Here is a 17,586-nt window from a genome sequence, read left to right on the forward strand (position 1 = left end):
TCAAAAAAGATCTTGCTGTGATTTATGGCAGAGAGTGTTTTGCCTATGTTTTTCTTTAAGAGATTTATAGTATCCAGCCTTACATTTAGGTCTTTAACCCATTTTGAGTTTATTTTTGTGCATGGTGTTAGGGAGTGTTCTAATTTCATTCTTTTACATGGAGCTGTCCAGTTTTCCCAGCACCACTTATTGAAGAGATTGTCTTTCCTCCATCGTATATCCTTGCCACCTCTGTCATAGTTTAGTTGACCATAGGTGCGTGGGTTTATCTCTGGGCTTTCTATCCTGTTCCATTGATCTATATTTCTGTTTCTGTGCCAGTACCATATTGTCTCGATTACTGTAGCTTTGTAGTATAGTCTGGAGTCAGGGACCCTGATTCCTCCAGCTCCGTTTTTCTTTCTTAAGATTGCTTTGACTATTTGGGGTCTTCTGTGTCTCCATACAAGTTTTAAGATTATTTGTTCGGAGCCTCCCTGGTGGCGCAGTGGTTGAGGGTCCGCCTGCCGACGCAGGGGATACGGGTTCGTGCCCCGGTCCGGGAGGATCCCACATGCCGCGGGGTGGCTGGGCCCGTAAGCCATGGCCACTGGGCCTGTGCGTCTGGAGCCTGTGCTCCACAACGGGAGAGGCTGCAGCAGTGAGAGGCCCGCGTACCGCAAAAAAAAAAAAAAAAGATTATTTGTTCTAGTTCTGTGAAAAATGCCATTGGTAATTTGATAGGGATCGCACTTATCTGTACATTGCCTTGGGTAGTGTAGTCATTTTGACAATACTGATTCTTCCAGTCCAAGAACATAAGATTGTTTGTTCTAGTTCTGTGAAAAATGCCATTGGTAATTTGATAGGGATCGCACTTATCTGTACATTGCCTTGGGTAGTGTAGTCATTTTGACAATACTGATTCTTCCAGTCCAAGAACATGCTGTATCTCTCCATCTGTTTGTGTCATCTTTGATTTCTTTCATCAGTGTCTTATAGTTTTCTGTGCAGGTCTTTTACCTCCTTAGGTAGGTTTATTCCTAGGTATTTTATTCTTTTTGATGTGCTGGTAAATGGGATTGTTTCTTTAATTGGAAAATCTTTATTGTTAATAATTTTTGAGCAAGGGTTCCTACATTTTCATTTTGCCTTGGACCCCACATACATTATGTAGCTGGGACTGGCACTGACACTTAGTAACTGGAAATGTGTGTACACAGGACCTAATACCTACACACGCAGCCCCCATTTCCTCATGCGTGAAGTGGGGATCCTGAAGTTACCCCCCCTAGTGGGGTGATTTTGAGGATTAAATGAAGGACTCAATTAGTTGTGATCGGAAGGTGTCTTTGCAGCACTTGGTACAGAACGCAGTCCGTATATTTCAGCATTTCCTCTGGACTGTCTCAGGACAAAATTAAAATTAACCTTTATTGAAGACCCCCAAAGAGCTTTTGCTTATTTGGGCTTTATCTGTCAATAATTACTGTATCAGATGTTAGAACTGAGAAAGTGTTAAAACACAAAACCATGCAAGCATGCATTCCATTAGCTGTCAGAGTGGGGATGTCCTCCTGGGTCATGTAGCTCTGGGAAACTCCACTGTACACTCAAGACAGAATACAAGTGAACAAGGCAACCGGTATCTTTGTATTATGAAAACAGTTGCGTCCTCTTGGATCTCTTGGAAGGGCCTCGGAGAACTCCTTCCCAACCACGGACCCTTGGATCCCACTCTGAAAACTGTTAAAGGAAATTAGCCCACGATGGCCTCCAACAGGGTGATAGATATATAGCTCCACGGTGAATTCACATTAAGTATTTGCAGAGGAAACTAGCCTTCGTTCTGCAAGTGAAGGTCTAATCTACTAGTGTCCTGTAGGCTCTGTGTTTAAAATTTGACAGTAGTGATACAGATCAGCCTCTGGTTAGAAATGTCCTGAGCAGACAAATATAGGATGCCGTGAATAAAGCAGTTTGCCTTTAAGCTGTGCTCGAACAGAATCAGTTTACTTTTTGTTGAGGAAGTTTACCTTTGGATCATTTTACCTAGAAACTTCCTGGCACACTTCCTAGAATCCACCTGGCACACAGCTGTGACGAGAGCTGTGAAGACCAGATCGACATCACGGAGTTTGTGCACTAAAAGTTCAACTCAACTCTTTGACTTTCAGTGGAAGCACTCAGGCCTTCTTTCCGAGCCTGCCCACTGCTATCTTTGACAGAATCTTAAACTTTGTGTCGATAAATTGGTTTTATAGTTCACAGATGAATGTGAGCAGGAAAAATCCCAATAACCAAAACAAAAAGCAAGGCTGTCTGGGGCAAGTTCATACACAGGCACATATCCTGAATAATGGGTGAGTCATCCTAACTTGAAAGCACGGTACCAACTCATACCGATATTTATCCACCACCCACTGTGTGTCACTCTATGGAGAATGGGATGAATAAGTTAGCACTGCCGGTCACAGCAATGTGGGGTGACAGTCATGTGAAAAGGAGTTACAATATGATATGATAAACAGGAATGGCATTGGTAAAGATGCGATGTTTATGGATGATCCCCTCTGGTTGGAGTCAGAAACAGTTCAAAGAGAGTGACTTTTGAAGTGTGTGTTGAATAAAAGGGCACTTAGACAGAATAGTATTTGCAGGGCTAAGGTGGGCTGCAGGAAGTAAATCAGGGGACGACTGGGATGATAGCTGAAGAAGTAAAGCTTCAACCAGCTTGTAAAAGAATTTGGGAAGTGTACTGAGAAGGCATCAACAAGACTTGGTGGCCAATGATAACTGGAGGTGAGGGGGCACAGAAAGGGACTCTGCTATGTTTCTGGTTTGTACAACTAAGTGGATGGGAGCAAGCCGGGAAGGTAAGTTTGGGTTTCTACATGCTAGATTTGAGGTGTTTGTTTGTAGGCCATCAGGAAGGAATATTTAGAGGTTCAAAAAGTAGGTAAGATGGAAACTGAAAGGTAACCGGCATTCAGTGTTGTACTAGAGCTAACAACTATTAAAAAACTTCAAATGTGCTTGAGTAATGTACAAAAATAATTTTAATGGACTCACTTATCTCTTAAAGATGGTGGATAAATGAACGAATGCATATCTTTAGGTGGCTTTTAATCCAGCTCACCTATATGATATGTGAAGAGCCACTAGTGTAGGATGAATTTGCTCTTTTCTTGCTTAGGCCTAATTCCAGAGGTGACACAGTCAGCATGTAGCATAAAATAAAAATCACTCAATAAGACACTATAGCCCAAAGCCGAATATAGATAAATGCATCCAACGGTTCTGTTTAAATTGTTTAACTAGTTGTTGTTTTTTTTTTTCTTCTTTCCGTCTTCTCTTTCTTACCATGAAATATAACATCAGCTGCATTACTGACTTCGGGACAGATCCTTGGAGTACTATCAGAACAGCAAAATCCGTCACGGAGCTGGGCAGCAACACTAGAATTTGGTCTGAATTGATAAAAGCTAGTAAAATCCAGAAGGTATACGAAAAGCTGACCCAGATTAGTGGGGGAGACAACTCTAGAAGCAGCCCTAACTTTGTGCTATAACTGCATATCCTAAAGTTTCGTAGACTCGTAGTAACTACCCAGTCATTCTGAGGTTGACTGTGTTACTTAAACGCTGCCGCTGGTTGTCACATTTCCAGGGATCTTACCTAGGCTACTTAACTAATCCTAATTCTTCTAATTAAGAGGTCAACATTTTGAAATAGTCACTGTTTTAGAAAGACCATCAAACTCTTTGGAAGGAGCCAAACATATGGCTTGCCTCAAATAGGAGAGTACCATGGATTTGGGGTGAAGGTGCTGACCTCAGCCGAAAGTCTCTGTTCACTTCCCGTGACAGCATTGGTTCAAGGATAAGACTTAAGGAGCTTTTACTTCGAAATTCACTACTATCTAGTCCAGCAGAGTAGGTGGTAATTTAATGAACATAATGGATGCCCTGACACGTTGCTGACCAAGGGAGATAAGTGACTACTTAGAACTAGAGACGGGGACGTCTAATTGGTGCCATTGGCTAAAGGTTTGTGAGATTCACAACAGTCTGCAACTGATTTGCAGGTCGAGTCCATCTATGTAGTTTGACTCCAGGTATTCGTGTACCATAAGGTGTATCTATGACCCCGTTCCTTCTCATTAAAGGGAAAGTGGGCTGGGTTTGAATTCTATTCGGACACTTGGAAGCTCAGAGCCAGGAGCAAGTTATTTGTTCTCTTTGCAATTCATATGCTTTACACCTTTAAACTCCCAGAGACAGTACTGTAAACTTCAAAACACATTGTAAACTATAAATATTATCATTAACAATAGTACCTTTTTCATTACTAAAGTATATTTTAAAAGGTTTCTTCCCTAATAAGTGTCTGCTGGAAATCAGTGTAAGGATTTAAAAACAACTAATTAATATAAAGTATTACATGTAAATTAATAGAAATGTAGACATGTTGTAAGTTACTGTTTAATTTGCATTATTGAAACAGGAAACCTCAGAAAGCATGCAGATGTATTTTGGTAGGCTAAGATACAGTAGCTTCACCTTTCTAGAACCTACACTCGGAGAGCCTGAAGCCTTTGACAAAGTAAAACCCAAAGAGAAGCACAACACCTGGCACATGGACACATTAGAAATAAGCTGGAGTTGTCACAAGCTGAGAGAGGGAGTACGTTTTAAAACCTGTCTGTCTTTCCTTCCCCCTACCATCGCAATGCAACAAGACAATTAAAAAACAGGTACATACTCATCATGAACAATGGTGGGGCCATCCCTTGTTAGGGCCTCTTCCTTGATGACGTTGATAAGTTCAAAAGTACTGCTTATGGGGGCATCCGGGTTAGGCCATTTGGGACACTGGAAGTGCCGAACTTCTAGGACATAGTCATCCTACAACCAATGGAACACGAGTCACGGCCCGTCCTTCATTTTCATCCTATCTATAATCTAATGACTCGTACTTGCTCCTGAGGAAGTGTATACTATAGGTGATTGAAGAATGCCAGATTAACCAAACTGCTGTAAGGAGAAAAATACGAGCGAGGTCTGCTTGACATGAACAAATGAGGTTACGATAGTGAAAGAGAATCCTGTTCAGGGAAAAATTTTAAGGGACAACAAGTTATAAGAGGCTTTATATCCTACTCTATCTTATCTATAAAAATAAAGAAGAAAAAAAAAAAAAAACCCAGGAAGGGGTGAGGACATCTTTATTTAAATTACTAATGTAAGACAGCTCCCCTCTCAGCAACCCCACAGGAAGGTAGTTAATTATGCATCAAAATGTTGTTTACTAAAAAAAAAGTCTTAATATTATCATCTCTGCAACATATTGCAAGGCTTACATTTCTGACGGCAAAGAAAATACTGAGCTCTAGTAGATTGTTTTTATAATTAGGTCAACAGGCCTATGTGTATGCATGCTCAATCAGAGGAACTGCTACATGTCATCTTTCCAGCTGGAAAAAGCAAACATTTGAAGGAAGCAAAAAAGGAAGTGAACATACTTAAGTCATACTCAGATGCCTTCCTGGGCCCGTCTTAAGGGTGGTAAATTACTCCATTATTATTACTTGGAAGGGTGATCCAGGGCCCAGGTGTGGCTGTTACTGAGGTTGAGGTTACCTGTGTAGCTTCAAGGATAAAGTCATGGATGATAATTTGTTCTTCATTAGAGAGGCACAGTCTGTCTTTGCTGATAAGGGTGACGGTAAAGGCCTCACAGTTCATGGACTCTTCTCGACTTGGCCAGTATACAAACTCATCTTCAGCCTGTGGGGACCGAAAAAAAAAAAGAAGGACAAAAGTTCCTCTGCAGTGCTGTCAACCATTTGTCTTCGAATTTTCTTACCAAACGATTTCTTTCTTTGCCGTACCTCTCAAATCATTTTTTAAATTGGGTTCATAAAATTATTAGCCCGATTAGATTAGCCCTATCTAATCTAATCATGCTGAGTTCAGTGGTAGCCACCACTATTCCTATTTACTCCATTTACTATTCTCTTGTAAAATACGCTTAATAACTATTTCCTAGCACCTCTCACCTATGTCATTCCGACAACCAAAAAACCTCCCTCTGTAGGGGATGTATCACCCCTAGCTGAGAAACGCTCTGTAATATAATTGTCAGAGTTAAAAAGGAGACAGGACCTAGGTCAAGTAATTTTAACTTATTATTTCGCAATGGCTTATGCGACTAACAAGTGCTAATTGTCGTTCTATGGATTATGTTATTAACAGTTCTACAGTTGATCAGCATTTTGCAAAGGACTTCCGTAAACATTATCTTATTTAGTTTTCAGAATATGCTAGTGAGGTATTTTTATCTGCTGGCTTTGTAGATGAAAACACCAAGGCTCAGACAGGCCCATAAATAAGCATATGGGCTCGAAGTATAAGGTGCTTTGTAAAAGGAAAGTTAGTCTGGCAATGTTCGATTTCAAGTCTTTCAGCCTCGAATCAGGTAAGCTTGAAAACGTTCATATATTTTTAAGATTAAAAATAAATATTCAGTAACAGAAACTACTATACATAAAATTCTAGCCCTGAAACTGTGGAGGCCTAAGAAAAAGAGAACCGTTGCCTAGGCTGGAGACTCTGGGAGAAATACAATGATCATGATGAGCCCCGCCCCCTCCTTTTTCTAATCAGTTCAAATGGCAAATTACAGTTTGCCTGTAATACATACATTTCTGTGGGCATTTTCCTGAAAAGGCTTAGACAGTACTAGTGAAGTCAGAAATAATTCTGAATAATGTTGAAAACAAAGAAGGTTTTGTTTAATCTTACATTGTCGCATTAGAAATGAGCCAGCAGTCCAATAAGACTTATCACCCTTTCAAGTTTCAATATAGCTTATTGCCAAGTACATTTTTATTTTTAAAGCTCAGCATAAGGGGAAACAGATTAGCAACGGGGTTTAGTCTATACAAAAGGAGTCTGTAACTGTCTTAGGTTTTAATACATTTTGCCCAAGGAAGTGGAATTAGGGCCCTTTGAACAGATATTGAAGACATAGTGACGAACAAGGCCTCTAAATTTAACCGAATACATAGATTAAGTATAGGATTGGATGTGATCCTGAATAAAGTAATCTACCTAAGGCTTAATTTCCATATCTGAAAAGTGGGAATAAGAAAACTACATACCTCAGAGAGCTATTATGATGATAACATGAACTGGAAATTATCTAATTTGCCTAAAGACTGCCAAAGGGCTTTTAGTAATGGTGGAGGAACGGCAGAAAAACCTTTTGAACACAGACAGTAAACTAGGGAGTAACTGATCATCTTGACAGACTATGACAAAGAAATGCTACTTCTTAATTCGGTAGGAGCTCTGATCGCGTGATTATTTTGCTTACAGATAGGGCAGAGACGCCTAAGCAGCAGTGACTTTTGGGCTATTCACAGAATGATGGTCTTTGTAACGTTACAGTAGTGGTAAATAAGAAAGCAAACAAAAAATGCAGAGACAGTATCTTTAGGAGAAACTACACACCACTGAATCTGACTTTCGACCCTAGAGCTATGAGTGCAGACATGCATGATTGCAGCATAGCCTCCCTGGGCCTCAGAGAGACACCGAGATGACAGGGCCGGTGGCCCTGTATCGTCGCTGTCCACAGAACACGTATTGACTCACTCCGTCAGTCTCTCCCTCTCCTCCCCATACAAATGAGCTCTTGGGTATAGTGACTGTCCTCTGTTAAGTGAGGATAACAAAACACTGACTCATCCAACAAATGCACGTTTTAACAACCCTAAATGCCTCCAATTTCCATATGCCGAACAGAGTAGACCCCTATTGCCAGCTAATTTGAAAATTTACACTCCAGTTTTTAGCTTAAGATTCTCAACTTTGTTGCCATTCTATCACACAGAAGCAGTCTTGGTATTCCGAAGCTGGAGCAGAAAGCGACAAAGTGAAGTTCCTACCGACTGGGCACACAGTCAAATGCATGTCATCAAGACTAGGGGTTCACTCACATGCTGTTCTTTCTTGATTAAACTCACTACTCTGACACTCACGGAGGCAGATCGTTTTTGATCGTTTTTGTTTTTGTTTTTACTTTGTGCGCTTACAAGTCCTCGGAGTAACTTCTGAAGACCCAACTATTTCGAAACTTAAGAATGCAAAGAGAGCTCAGCAGATACAGTTACACTTATTTCCATAAACGTGCTCACCCTTCTCCTCTAGGGTCTAGCGACCTCAATAGGGAAGGACTACAGGGAGAAGAAAGAGGGTAGCAGATTAGTCAAGGTCTTAAAAAAGCACCATCGAGTCCCAACAAGGAAGCCTTTCCTAATCTCCCTCCCTGTAATAGATCGGGCTTAGCTATGGCTTGGGGGAAAATAACGATACATTATTAGTACTTTTGATACCGTTTTCTTTGGGCTAGGAAACACTTCTATGACGTGGCAGCATTGGACATATACAATAGCAAAATGAGACAGGTGACTCAAGTTCCAATCCTGGCTCGCATGATTCGTATATGCCCTTGGGCAAGTTACTTCCCTCAGTTTTCTCAGCTACTAAAGGAGACGCTGAGAGCACCCGCGTCATCGAGTTGTAGAAAGGATGAAAGGAGTTAATACACGTAAAAATATAATCAATAAATGTTTACTGTTATTCACTTACTTTTCAACAGTGACAGAGCAACTAAGAGGTCGGCTGAAGATCACGCATTAGTGAGGTTAGAAAAAGGACCTTCCTCAAAACCTTCTGGGCTTCCCTGGTAGCTCAGTGGTTAAGAATCTGCCTGCCGATGCAGGGGACACGGGTTCGGGCCCTGCTCCGGGAAGATCCCACATGCCGCGGAGCAACTAAGCCCACGCGCCTAGAGCCCGTGCTTCGCGACGAGAAGCCACCGCAGCGAGAAGCCCGCGCGCAGCAACAGAGACCCAACGCAGCCAAAATAAATAAATAAAAACCTTCTCCCACACTGCCATGTACAGGACAACTGAGGGGTGACTGATACATCACCAGCATTAGGGATCAGTGCTGGTCCTATTGGAACTGATAGGGTCAGGAATGGTGAGACTAGGAAAGGCACCTGTGCAGACGTACAAGATGAGAAGTCTGAATTCCCTCCCTAGCACGTACAGACACTGTAGCCCTGTGACAAGGTAACGTATGCTGTGGCCTCCCGGGCTCATTAATATATAGCAGATGTGCTTCACTTACCAAGCTCTGGTTGTCTGGCAGCATGACAATGATCTGTGCGTTATGATCCCAAATCATTCGCCAGAAATCTTTCGTAGTATGTGGCAGAGGATGCTGGGTTATGATGAATTCATTGCTCCTGTAATAGCCCTTCAGTTAGGAAGACGAAAAACCAGTGATTATGAGTGTTTTAACTCTGCAGCAGTAAAATATGTTCATGAAATAAGACCCGCACTGTTTTGACCTCACGAAAATAATCAAAAGAGGCATTCAGTGCATTTGGCTAATTTTTAGATGTACTTCTCCTAACATGTATAGACAGTTTTCTCTCCACGTCCGATGCACTTCTAGTTCCCCCTGCTGTTTTTACTTGACAGCAATTTCAACATTTATTCCAAGACTAGATGGGTGAAATTCACGAAAAGATTAATTCCTTAACAAGCGTTTTTCTTAACGTAAGCAATTTTTGTGTCCTCACCGATTAGGTATCCTTGGTTAGAGGTTTCCAGATACAGAACTCTCTATACTTTTGATATTACACATCAAGAAATTACTTGAAAAATGAAAGTCACGTGGGTGGTATCTGCTGTTTAGCACCTTGCAGTTTAATTGACTTTTTATTTATAATTAATCGTTGACTCTCACCATGATATAAGAAGCATTAATGTAGTCTGTTCCTTTCATTCCAGGCAACGGTGCAAGGCCCACTCGAGCACGCTCAGCTACGACGTGGAAAAAACGAAAACACCACGTTTACCTCATTACCCCTCACCAACGGCAGCACTTTCTGAGCGTTACTTGGTGCGTAATAGAGCTCTTTGGCTCCTCTTTCTTTTTAAGACTTACCTATGTTTTTAAACAAGCTAGAGCATTATTGGCTAAGGAAGAATGTAAAATGAAATTCTGCTGCATGTGCCCAGCAGGACCCAGACGTTCTAGGAATAACACTTGACTGTGGGAGAGGCTTTCCCAGCAGATCACTAAGAGGACACTCTGTGTGGAGACGACACAGGGTTGCAGGTCACTCTTGACCCTGGTTTGATACTCCTACAATTATACCAACGTATTGTAGTTTGCTCTTTTGCCATCCCCTTACTCCCTATCTATCTTTTTCGGCGGGAAGGGCGTCGAAAATACTGGCCTCTTTCGGTAGAGAGAATCTCTCCACTGATCACCCATGCCTGTGTCTACAGTGTACTACACACAGTATCCACTGCTGTGTCCCAGGTTACTTATGCAGCGGTCACCACCTACCAACAGTGCCTTAGTCTCAATAGCCAGAATAATGTAGTTCCAGCTGTGCAAATTAATCCAGGACTCTGTTTTAAGAGAGCATTAATGCCACAGTGATAATGACTTTTTTTTTTTAAAGGTAGGACATGGTAGAAATAATAATCTAACTCTTGAATTTCGAGGTGAACTGAAGCTAGCTTTCATGTCACACAGACGCAGCAACTTGCTGCTGCCGACACCCACCCCTCCCGTTTTGATCAAACTGCTTCAGTTGTCCTCAGCATAACGTTTCCCCTTGGTAGTGGCTGCCTCTTTACCTAACACGCAAAATCCAAAGAAAAAACGAACACAGGCAAGTCGAACTGATTTTAAGATCTTACAGGGCACGACTGAAGAGTTTCTGTTCTTTTCTTTGTTACACTCTTTCTGAGCACTGAAGCATTCCACGTATTTTGCATTACATTGTGTGACCAGCTGAAAGAAAAGCAACATTTTAGCCTTCAGTCAAAGGATTATAATTGGGCCTGTGTTAACTAACTTATCGTGGTAATCATTTCTCAGATATATACATAACTGTCAAATCATTATGCTGTACCCCCGAAACTTGGAATTCTCTGACCTACATGCAGCGTTGTCTATCTCAGTCAAGCGGGCAAAGACAACAAAACAAAAACAAACCAAGGTATAATTGATAGCATCTGCTTGATGATCTGGCACAAATACTATAAGCAGATTACTAATGAATTTGAAACATTTCTGTATCCCAAAGGACACTTTTTTGTGTTTCAAGAGGAGTGGTAGCTCTTCCAATCGTCTTGGTTCTTTGCGTGCTTGTTTTATTGACTATTAGGCCTTAGGTTTCTCGACTACAGGCACCATGAAAGCAGCATTTGTTGCATCAACGTGGGTTTCTCTGTTGATGATGTCACTGATTCCTCGCAGCCACAGGAGACGGAGGTGGCTCTATACCAGCAAAGACGGCTTCGTGGTAATAAGAGCTAATCATGTTTCTTGAAGGTAAAGAATTTACTGAGTTCTCAGTAAATGTCTGTTAAACTGAACCGACATTGTTCTAAGGCTGTTATAAATAAGTAGCCCAGTAGGTTGGTTATTCTTCCCGTGTATATAGCTTGGTGGGATCATTCCGTCAATCTTTTGCAGGGGGCGGGGAGGGGTCCATCCTAACAGAGTATATGGGAATGGTCTCCTTCGCTACATGGAGGTGGATGTAGTTTAAGTTTCTGTTTGTTTTTTATTTCTATTTAAGTTCTAACATGGTTAATGCCTGTAAAGGAACAAATGACCTGGTTTCCTTTGATGAATTTTTAAAACAAACAGCGTATAAACAAATGTTGCAGAAACAGAAAGGGCAGAACTTAATTAAGAATTATTGGTACTTAATTTTCTTAAGAATTCATTTTAAACATTCGAAATGAGACACTATGTCCTCACTACTGATGACCTCAAATGGTTTGCAGAGTAGTAAGGATGTTATAAAAGGAGACCTGGAAAGTTAAAATTGTTATAACGGAACTTGGTGAAATTGATCTATTTCTCATTTCATATCACTTGCTATCATTTGCTTGACAGTCTCATCTCTTGAGCTGAGACTCGAAGGTTTCAGTGGCTCTGGAAGGTTTTACCCTGGAAACTAAAACTGCAGAGATTCATCTCATTCTTTCCATCTGGACACAAAAGGAGAAATTACATAAAGAACAATGTGCAGAAAAGCCTGGTTTTTTCAAGTCTAATGAGAGACTACGAAATAGGAAAGCACTTTGAGATGACTGAGCTTTCTGATCTTACTTATTACTCAAATAGTTCTTATAGTCTCTCTTTTTTCACTCAATTCCGTATAAACCTTAACTGTCTTTATACCTCACGCCCCCATGCCCCTATCAAAGAAAAAGAATAACCATTTAGGAAAAGTTAACTAAAGTTTCTTTAGTGTTCTGTAGTAACTACATCTTTTCTAGTTTCTAAATTATCTGCTAGGAGAGTCCTTCAAAGAGCTTTGCTTTGAAGATAATGCCAACAAATAGCCGCTCTCCATCAGGGTGAGATAGTATTCGTTCAGAAAAAAATACAGAGGATATTTTTTGGACTGGAACGACTGACAGAGTACTATGGCATTGTGGCCAGGGGCAAAGGTTAAAGTCGTAAACTGCGCAGAAGCAAATACAGCGGGGCACTGTCTACGTGGATACGCACAATTCATACCTAAGTCGAAACTTGATCTTCCCAGGGATTACATCTGAGGAGTACAAATAGTAATCCATTTCAGTCTAGACATTCATGCAAAAAAGACACGACCCTCCAAACTCAAGGGATTTCTTTACCTCCTTGCTGCTTTGCCAAAGAAATGTACTCAAAACACTACCTTGAACTGTTTTTCCAGTCGTGTCTTTCCTCCTGCTCCTGGTATGAGGATACTGTTAACGTAACTATGCAGCTGACTGGAAGATACTTCAGTCTCCTTTCCAAGAATGGCTTCCAACAAGGCATCGTGGATGAAAATGTACTGTTCCTAAAAGGCACACGACATGGTAGTCACCGAAGAGAGCTGGGACAGGGCAGCCGCCTCTGTGCCCTGCGTGAAATCGACCTTAGGTGAACTCTTCCCCTAGCAGGGACCTCCCTCATGCATTTACAGCCAGGGGGTCGGCTCCAGTCAATCCTTCCTTATCTATCAGAAGTTATTTCAGGGTAGGGACTGTGCTGCGTTTAGTTCTGTATTCCATACCCAAACAAAGCAGTGGGAAAACGTGTGTTCGGTGAAGGGCTTCAGAACCATTCTCTTGTGTCTCTCTCTCAGGCTACAAAACAGGGTTTAACCGCCCCCAGCATGGAATACACAGCACTACAGAAAAGTGTATCTGCCTTCACTGAAGAGCCACAAAGAAATGGACGACTCCGAGCCAAAGAATGGTATCCTGGTGAGGACATCTTCCAACACAAACCTGTAAGTGCCTTCCAGCCCCAAGAGAGGGCGTATGTCTCACTCCCAATCATTCAACTTTCAACTTTCAGTTCAAGCGTGTGCTGGCATCACATGAGAGCACCGGCAGCCCCTCCTCACCTCAGTCTGGACGAGGTAGTTGCGCTGTGTCCTGATGTGCTTCAGGAATCCCAGGACATTGACTGTGCTTTTGTCTTTTATCTGTTGCAGCATGCTGTCGATCACAATGTAGGTGCCCGTCCTGCCCACGCCAGCACTGGAAGAAAGGCAGACACTCGACTAGTCCACCTGCTGCTCTACCAGGTCATGAACCATGGATTACAAAAATTATCATCTGAGTCTCCAACGCGCTGAGAAATAACCTATGTCAACTACGCTAGGTTCTCTCCACAAGAGGGTTATGAACGACATATGGATAGCATCCAGAAACTTCAGTAGGCTCCTTCCTCCCTCGTGAGTCTTGAGGGGGAGGGAAGATAGACTGCCCTTCTACCATACATAAAAATATAAAATATGTATAAATATAAATAAACAAAAATATAGAGAGTTACAGATTTGCTTTCTCAGCCTTGCTTGCAGCTCAAGCAAAGGGCTTAACTCTGTGATGCCGGGGACCGCAAGGTGTCTCTCCTGGCGCTAGCCATCTCCGCACCGGAACCACCCCTGCTGAGGCATCGCCGGGTTCTCCCACTCCCCCAGGGATTCTGGGAGAACGCACTAGCCTTTCAATAAAGCCCCTCTTGTGCACAACTCCCGCCCAGGCTGCTCAGTACCGGCAAGTTCCTCTTTAAAGGGCTACTTTCCTTTAGTAATCCAGGGAGAGGAGAAGAAGAGCCCCTCTGGAAAAGCTGGCCTCTTTTATTCCCGTTTCCTGATTGTTTGTTTGTTTGTTATTTAAGCAAAACAGACAACCCAACCCAGGGAGACCCGAGTTCTGCCGTATTGAACCACAGGCTTCTTTTGGCAGAAACCTGCCGCCTCAGGTTCCCCATCTATCTCGCACGGTTTTGTTGATGATGATACCCAAGTGCTTCGATTGACAGACCTTCCCTCACCTCTATTTTAGTGATTCTAAGTGGGTGAGCAAAAATGTAGAGTCCTCGTGGGACTTCAAACAGACGATGAGTTCCGACGTCCGCCAAGGACCTGCTCTGTGGAAGCATGTTATGCGAACAGCCCCAAAGAAATGCTGAGAAAAGGCCGGGCAGCTATGTAACATACATCACAGAGTAAGCAACATCTGTTTGAATACCAAAGTGAAAAAAAGCCCAGCAATCCAAATGAAACACAATAAAAGCATTTTTGAAACAATCAATCAGCTAAGGTTGTTTAAGGTAGTTAGTTAAGATGGGAAAACAGGCTTTATCTGTGCTTTAAAAAAGGTATTTTAGATAGCACGTGTAAAGTGAAAGCCTTTCACACATAAACGAAATATGATCATTTGGAGGAACCCTACAGAAAAGCCATGTTCAGCAACTCAAAATCTCTAGTGCGGAAAGTTCTAAACTTGTGTGTAAGGTTTCTATATGTTAGGAGCTGCCAACAATTTCCCTATAAGCACTGGGGATTTTATCAGTAATAAGAAGGCGTTATAAAAACTGGAGACTCATCCTCTAAGAGCAGGTTTTGTTTTAACCTCAGAAGGAGCGGATGGTTTCTTAACGTGAGGGGACTACAGTGACTTTCCATGACCCTAACAGGTCTCACGGGTCCCAGTTTTCAGCGTAAGACTCCGTTTCTAAATCAAACAAAGCAGCAGCAGGGCCACAGCGGTCCAAGTTCACACAGCCCACACCCGCTGCTCTGCCCAATTCAAATGCTGAATCCCAGGCAGAGGAAAGGGGACGCCGTCGGCCTCACCTGCAGTGCACCAACACAGGGCCCATATCTGGAGTCCGGGCTGCTGAGGACCTCCTCACGAAGGTCAGGACCGGGAGGGCGTACTCGGGAACTCCCATGTCGGGCCACTGCGTGTAGTGGTACTGGATCACTACCCGTTCATTCTGACGCCCCTTGGGATTGCCCTTCTGACCCTGAGAGAAGGGTGAGAAAAGATGTCTTTAAGCTGAGAGTGGGCATTCTGGTAAAATCATCACACAAGGATGTCAGCAAACCTGACCTCTGTTCGCATTTGCCTTAACTGCCGTTCCTGGGGTTGGTTATGTCCTCTCTGTGGCCCTCTTCATGCCCCAAACGGAGACATGACCTGGGCGCGTGAGAAGGATCGGACATCTCTTGGAAGAGAAAATGGGTTAAGACTGTACCAAGAATGAATGTTTAATATGGGTTTTCTGGATCTGGACCGATCCATGCGCTTTGTCATTTGCCTACAAGGCCTCCATTTCCTGACTTCCTGCCCCAACTCATCTGACTGTGGGCCGGGACGCACTCTCTTTCTCCACTGTCCGGGTTGGACCTTGAGGAGCCGGAGTGCTCGTGCTGTACACTCTCCGGGAAGTGTGGGGAGGATCCTAAGTGATAAGTGGTTCTAAATCTCTCGAGTCAAAGGCAACAATCAATTTATCTGTCACTTTCATAAAGGAAAATGACTCTGAAGAAGTCATTTAAGTGGCTGCACTTTTTACACGTGAACCACTGTGGATGAAAAATTTCCCCAAATAGATCACTTGCTGTGACTTTTTTTAAAAAATTACCAATACCTCTAAAATAAAACAATTTTTTTGATGATTCAGGGTCATTCATCCCTTGACACTGAACCTTGTAGGGTGTCTGGCCCTGTGCTACAAGGCCTTTGGAGGTCTTTGATTTCTTAATTCTTCTGTTACCTCTCATTTTCCTATTTCTTCCGCATTTGCAGTTACGACGGTCAGTGTGCAAAACACCTGACATTCCTATTGGACTTCCTCCTCTGGCTTAAGCTGTTTCTAAAATCAGAGTAAGTGGGCCGCGTTTAAATAACCTGAGGTGCTTCTGTGAGTGATGGACGCGGTGCTTCATGAGTATAAACTGGTTATTGGTTAGCTTGAGCCAGTTAACAGCGCTATTACAGAGAACACAGATTGAAAACAGTGCAGCTGATTTTTATATATTTCTGCTACTCTTGGAAAAAAAACTATACACAGAAAGGACTGTTAACCTTGGATCACAAATGGGCTTCAGAGCCACTGACAGACGGTGCGTATAAAAATCTCGGTAAACGTGAATTCTTCTGGGGCGAGAGGGAGACAGTTCTGCCACGTTCTCAAAGATGTCCAAGACTAAAAAAATAAATTAGGAACCACTGCTACAAACAGCTCCCACACCTAAACCTCTGTAGAGTACTACTGCACATTTTCCTAATGAGCATCTGTCTTGAGTTCACAGTACTGCTACAGTGATCTATGAGTCTCAATGGGACAGTGGATTTTCAGCGAGAAATTGAGAAAACTTGAAAGCACCACTTCCACAAGGTGTAATTCTCAGGATGGTAACAGTTCTACCACAGAGAAGGGTTTTATTGTTAAGTCACATTAGGAAACACGACAAAGTTATATCGGTTTCTCAACTCTAGCACTCTCGGTACTTGTGTTCCTTGTCAATTTCTAAGGGGGAATACATACTACGTGGCATTCATTTTCCATACTTATCGAAGCACAGAATTTGATTTTTGCAAGCATCTTGCAGGGCTAGTATCCCTTGGGACACACTTTGGGAAACAATGCTTTAAAGCTGTCAGAAAATTGGAATTAAAAAGCTAAATCACCAGACAAACAGAGGCTGCCATATTTGCTGGTCACCAAAACCTCAGAGGACCTTTTTTTTTTTTTTTTTCCCCCCAAATGAAGCCTCCCTCATGAAGAGATTACTCAATCAGGCCAGTTAAATTCTATTATGTGCTTTGCCAGTATCTTTCCCACCATACACCGATGTCAATCAATCAAAAGAGTTGTGAAAAAAATGTTTCAAAAATACTTTTTTAAAAACCAAGTTGGTTATGAGAGTTGGCCTTAGTCGCACAGTAATTTTCATACTAGTGTAAAAAGAGATGCCCCGGCAGCCCGCCCAACTCCTTCAATACCTTTTTCACTTTTGTATTTCGGACTGAAAAACGACGAACAGTATAGCAGGCGTGTACTTTTGTGCTCTTCAGTGTGACAATAATGTTTCCATACTCCTCACTGTTCTCTGTGGGCCAATACTGATCACATTTTCGCTGCAAAAAAGAAAAAAGCTGTAAGTTATAACTGCAATTGATGTCACAATTCCAATGTTGATAATGTGGTTTCAAATGAC

At 42.3% G+C, this 17,586-nt stretch overlaps 1 protein-coding gene across 4 annotated transcripts in view; it reads right to left on the reverse strand.

Moving 5' to 3' along the window:
* Positions 1–17,586, reverse strand: part of PTPRG (protein tyrosine phosphatase receptor type G) — a 761,444-nt gene that overhangs the window by 14,719 nt on the left and 729,139 nt on the right. For all 4 annotated transcript variants that reach the window (XM_024124118.3, XM_024124116.3, XM_024124115.3 and 1 more), the window contains 9 exons: positions 17,372–17,506; positions 15,214–15,386; positions 13,474–13,609; positions 12,775–12,921; positions 10,775–10,868; positions 9,807–9,883; positions 9,183–9,311; positions 5,622–5,768; positions 4,744–4,886 (listed from right to left, as the gene is read on the reverse strand). In XM_024124118.3, coding sequence (XP_023979886.1) covers positions 4,744–4,886; positions 5,622–5,768; positions 9,183–9,311; positions 9,807–9,883; positions 10,775–10,868; positions 12,775–12,921; positions 13,474–13,609; positions 15,214–15,386; positions 17,372–17,506 — 1,181 coding nt within the window. The remainder of the gene's footprint in view (positions 1–4,743; positions 4,887–5,621; positions 5,769–9,182; positions 9,312–9,806; positions 9,884–10,774; positions 10,869–12,774; positions 12,922–13,473; positions 13,610–15,213; positions 15,387–17,371; positions 17,507–17,586) is intronic.

This window comes from Physeter macrocephalus, chromosome 18, assembly GCF_002837175.3.
Source record: "Physeter macrocephalus isolate SW-GA chromosome 18, ASM283717v5, whole genome shotgun sequence".
Lineage (NCBI taxonomy): Eukaryota > Metazoa > Chordata > Mammalia > Artiodactyla > Physeteridae > Physeter > Physeter macrocephalus.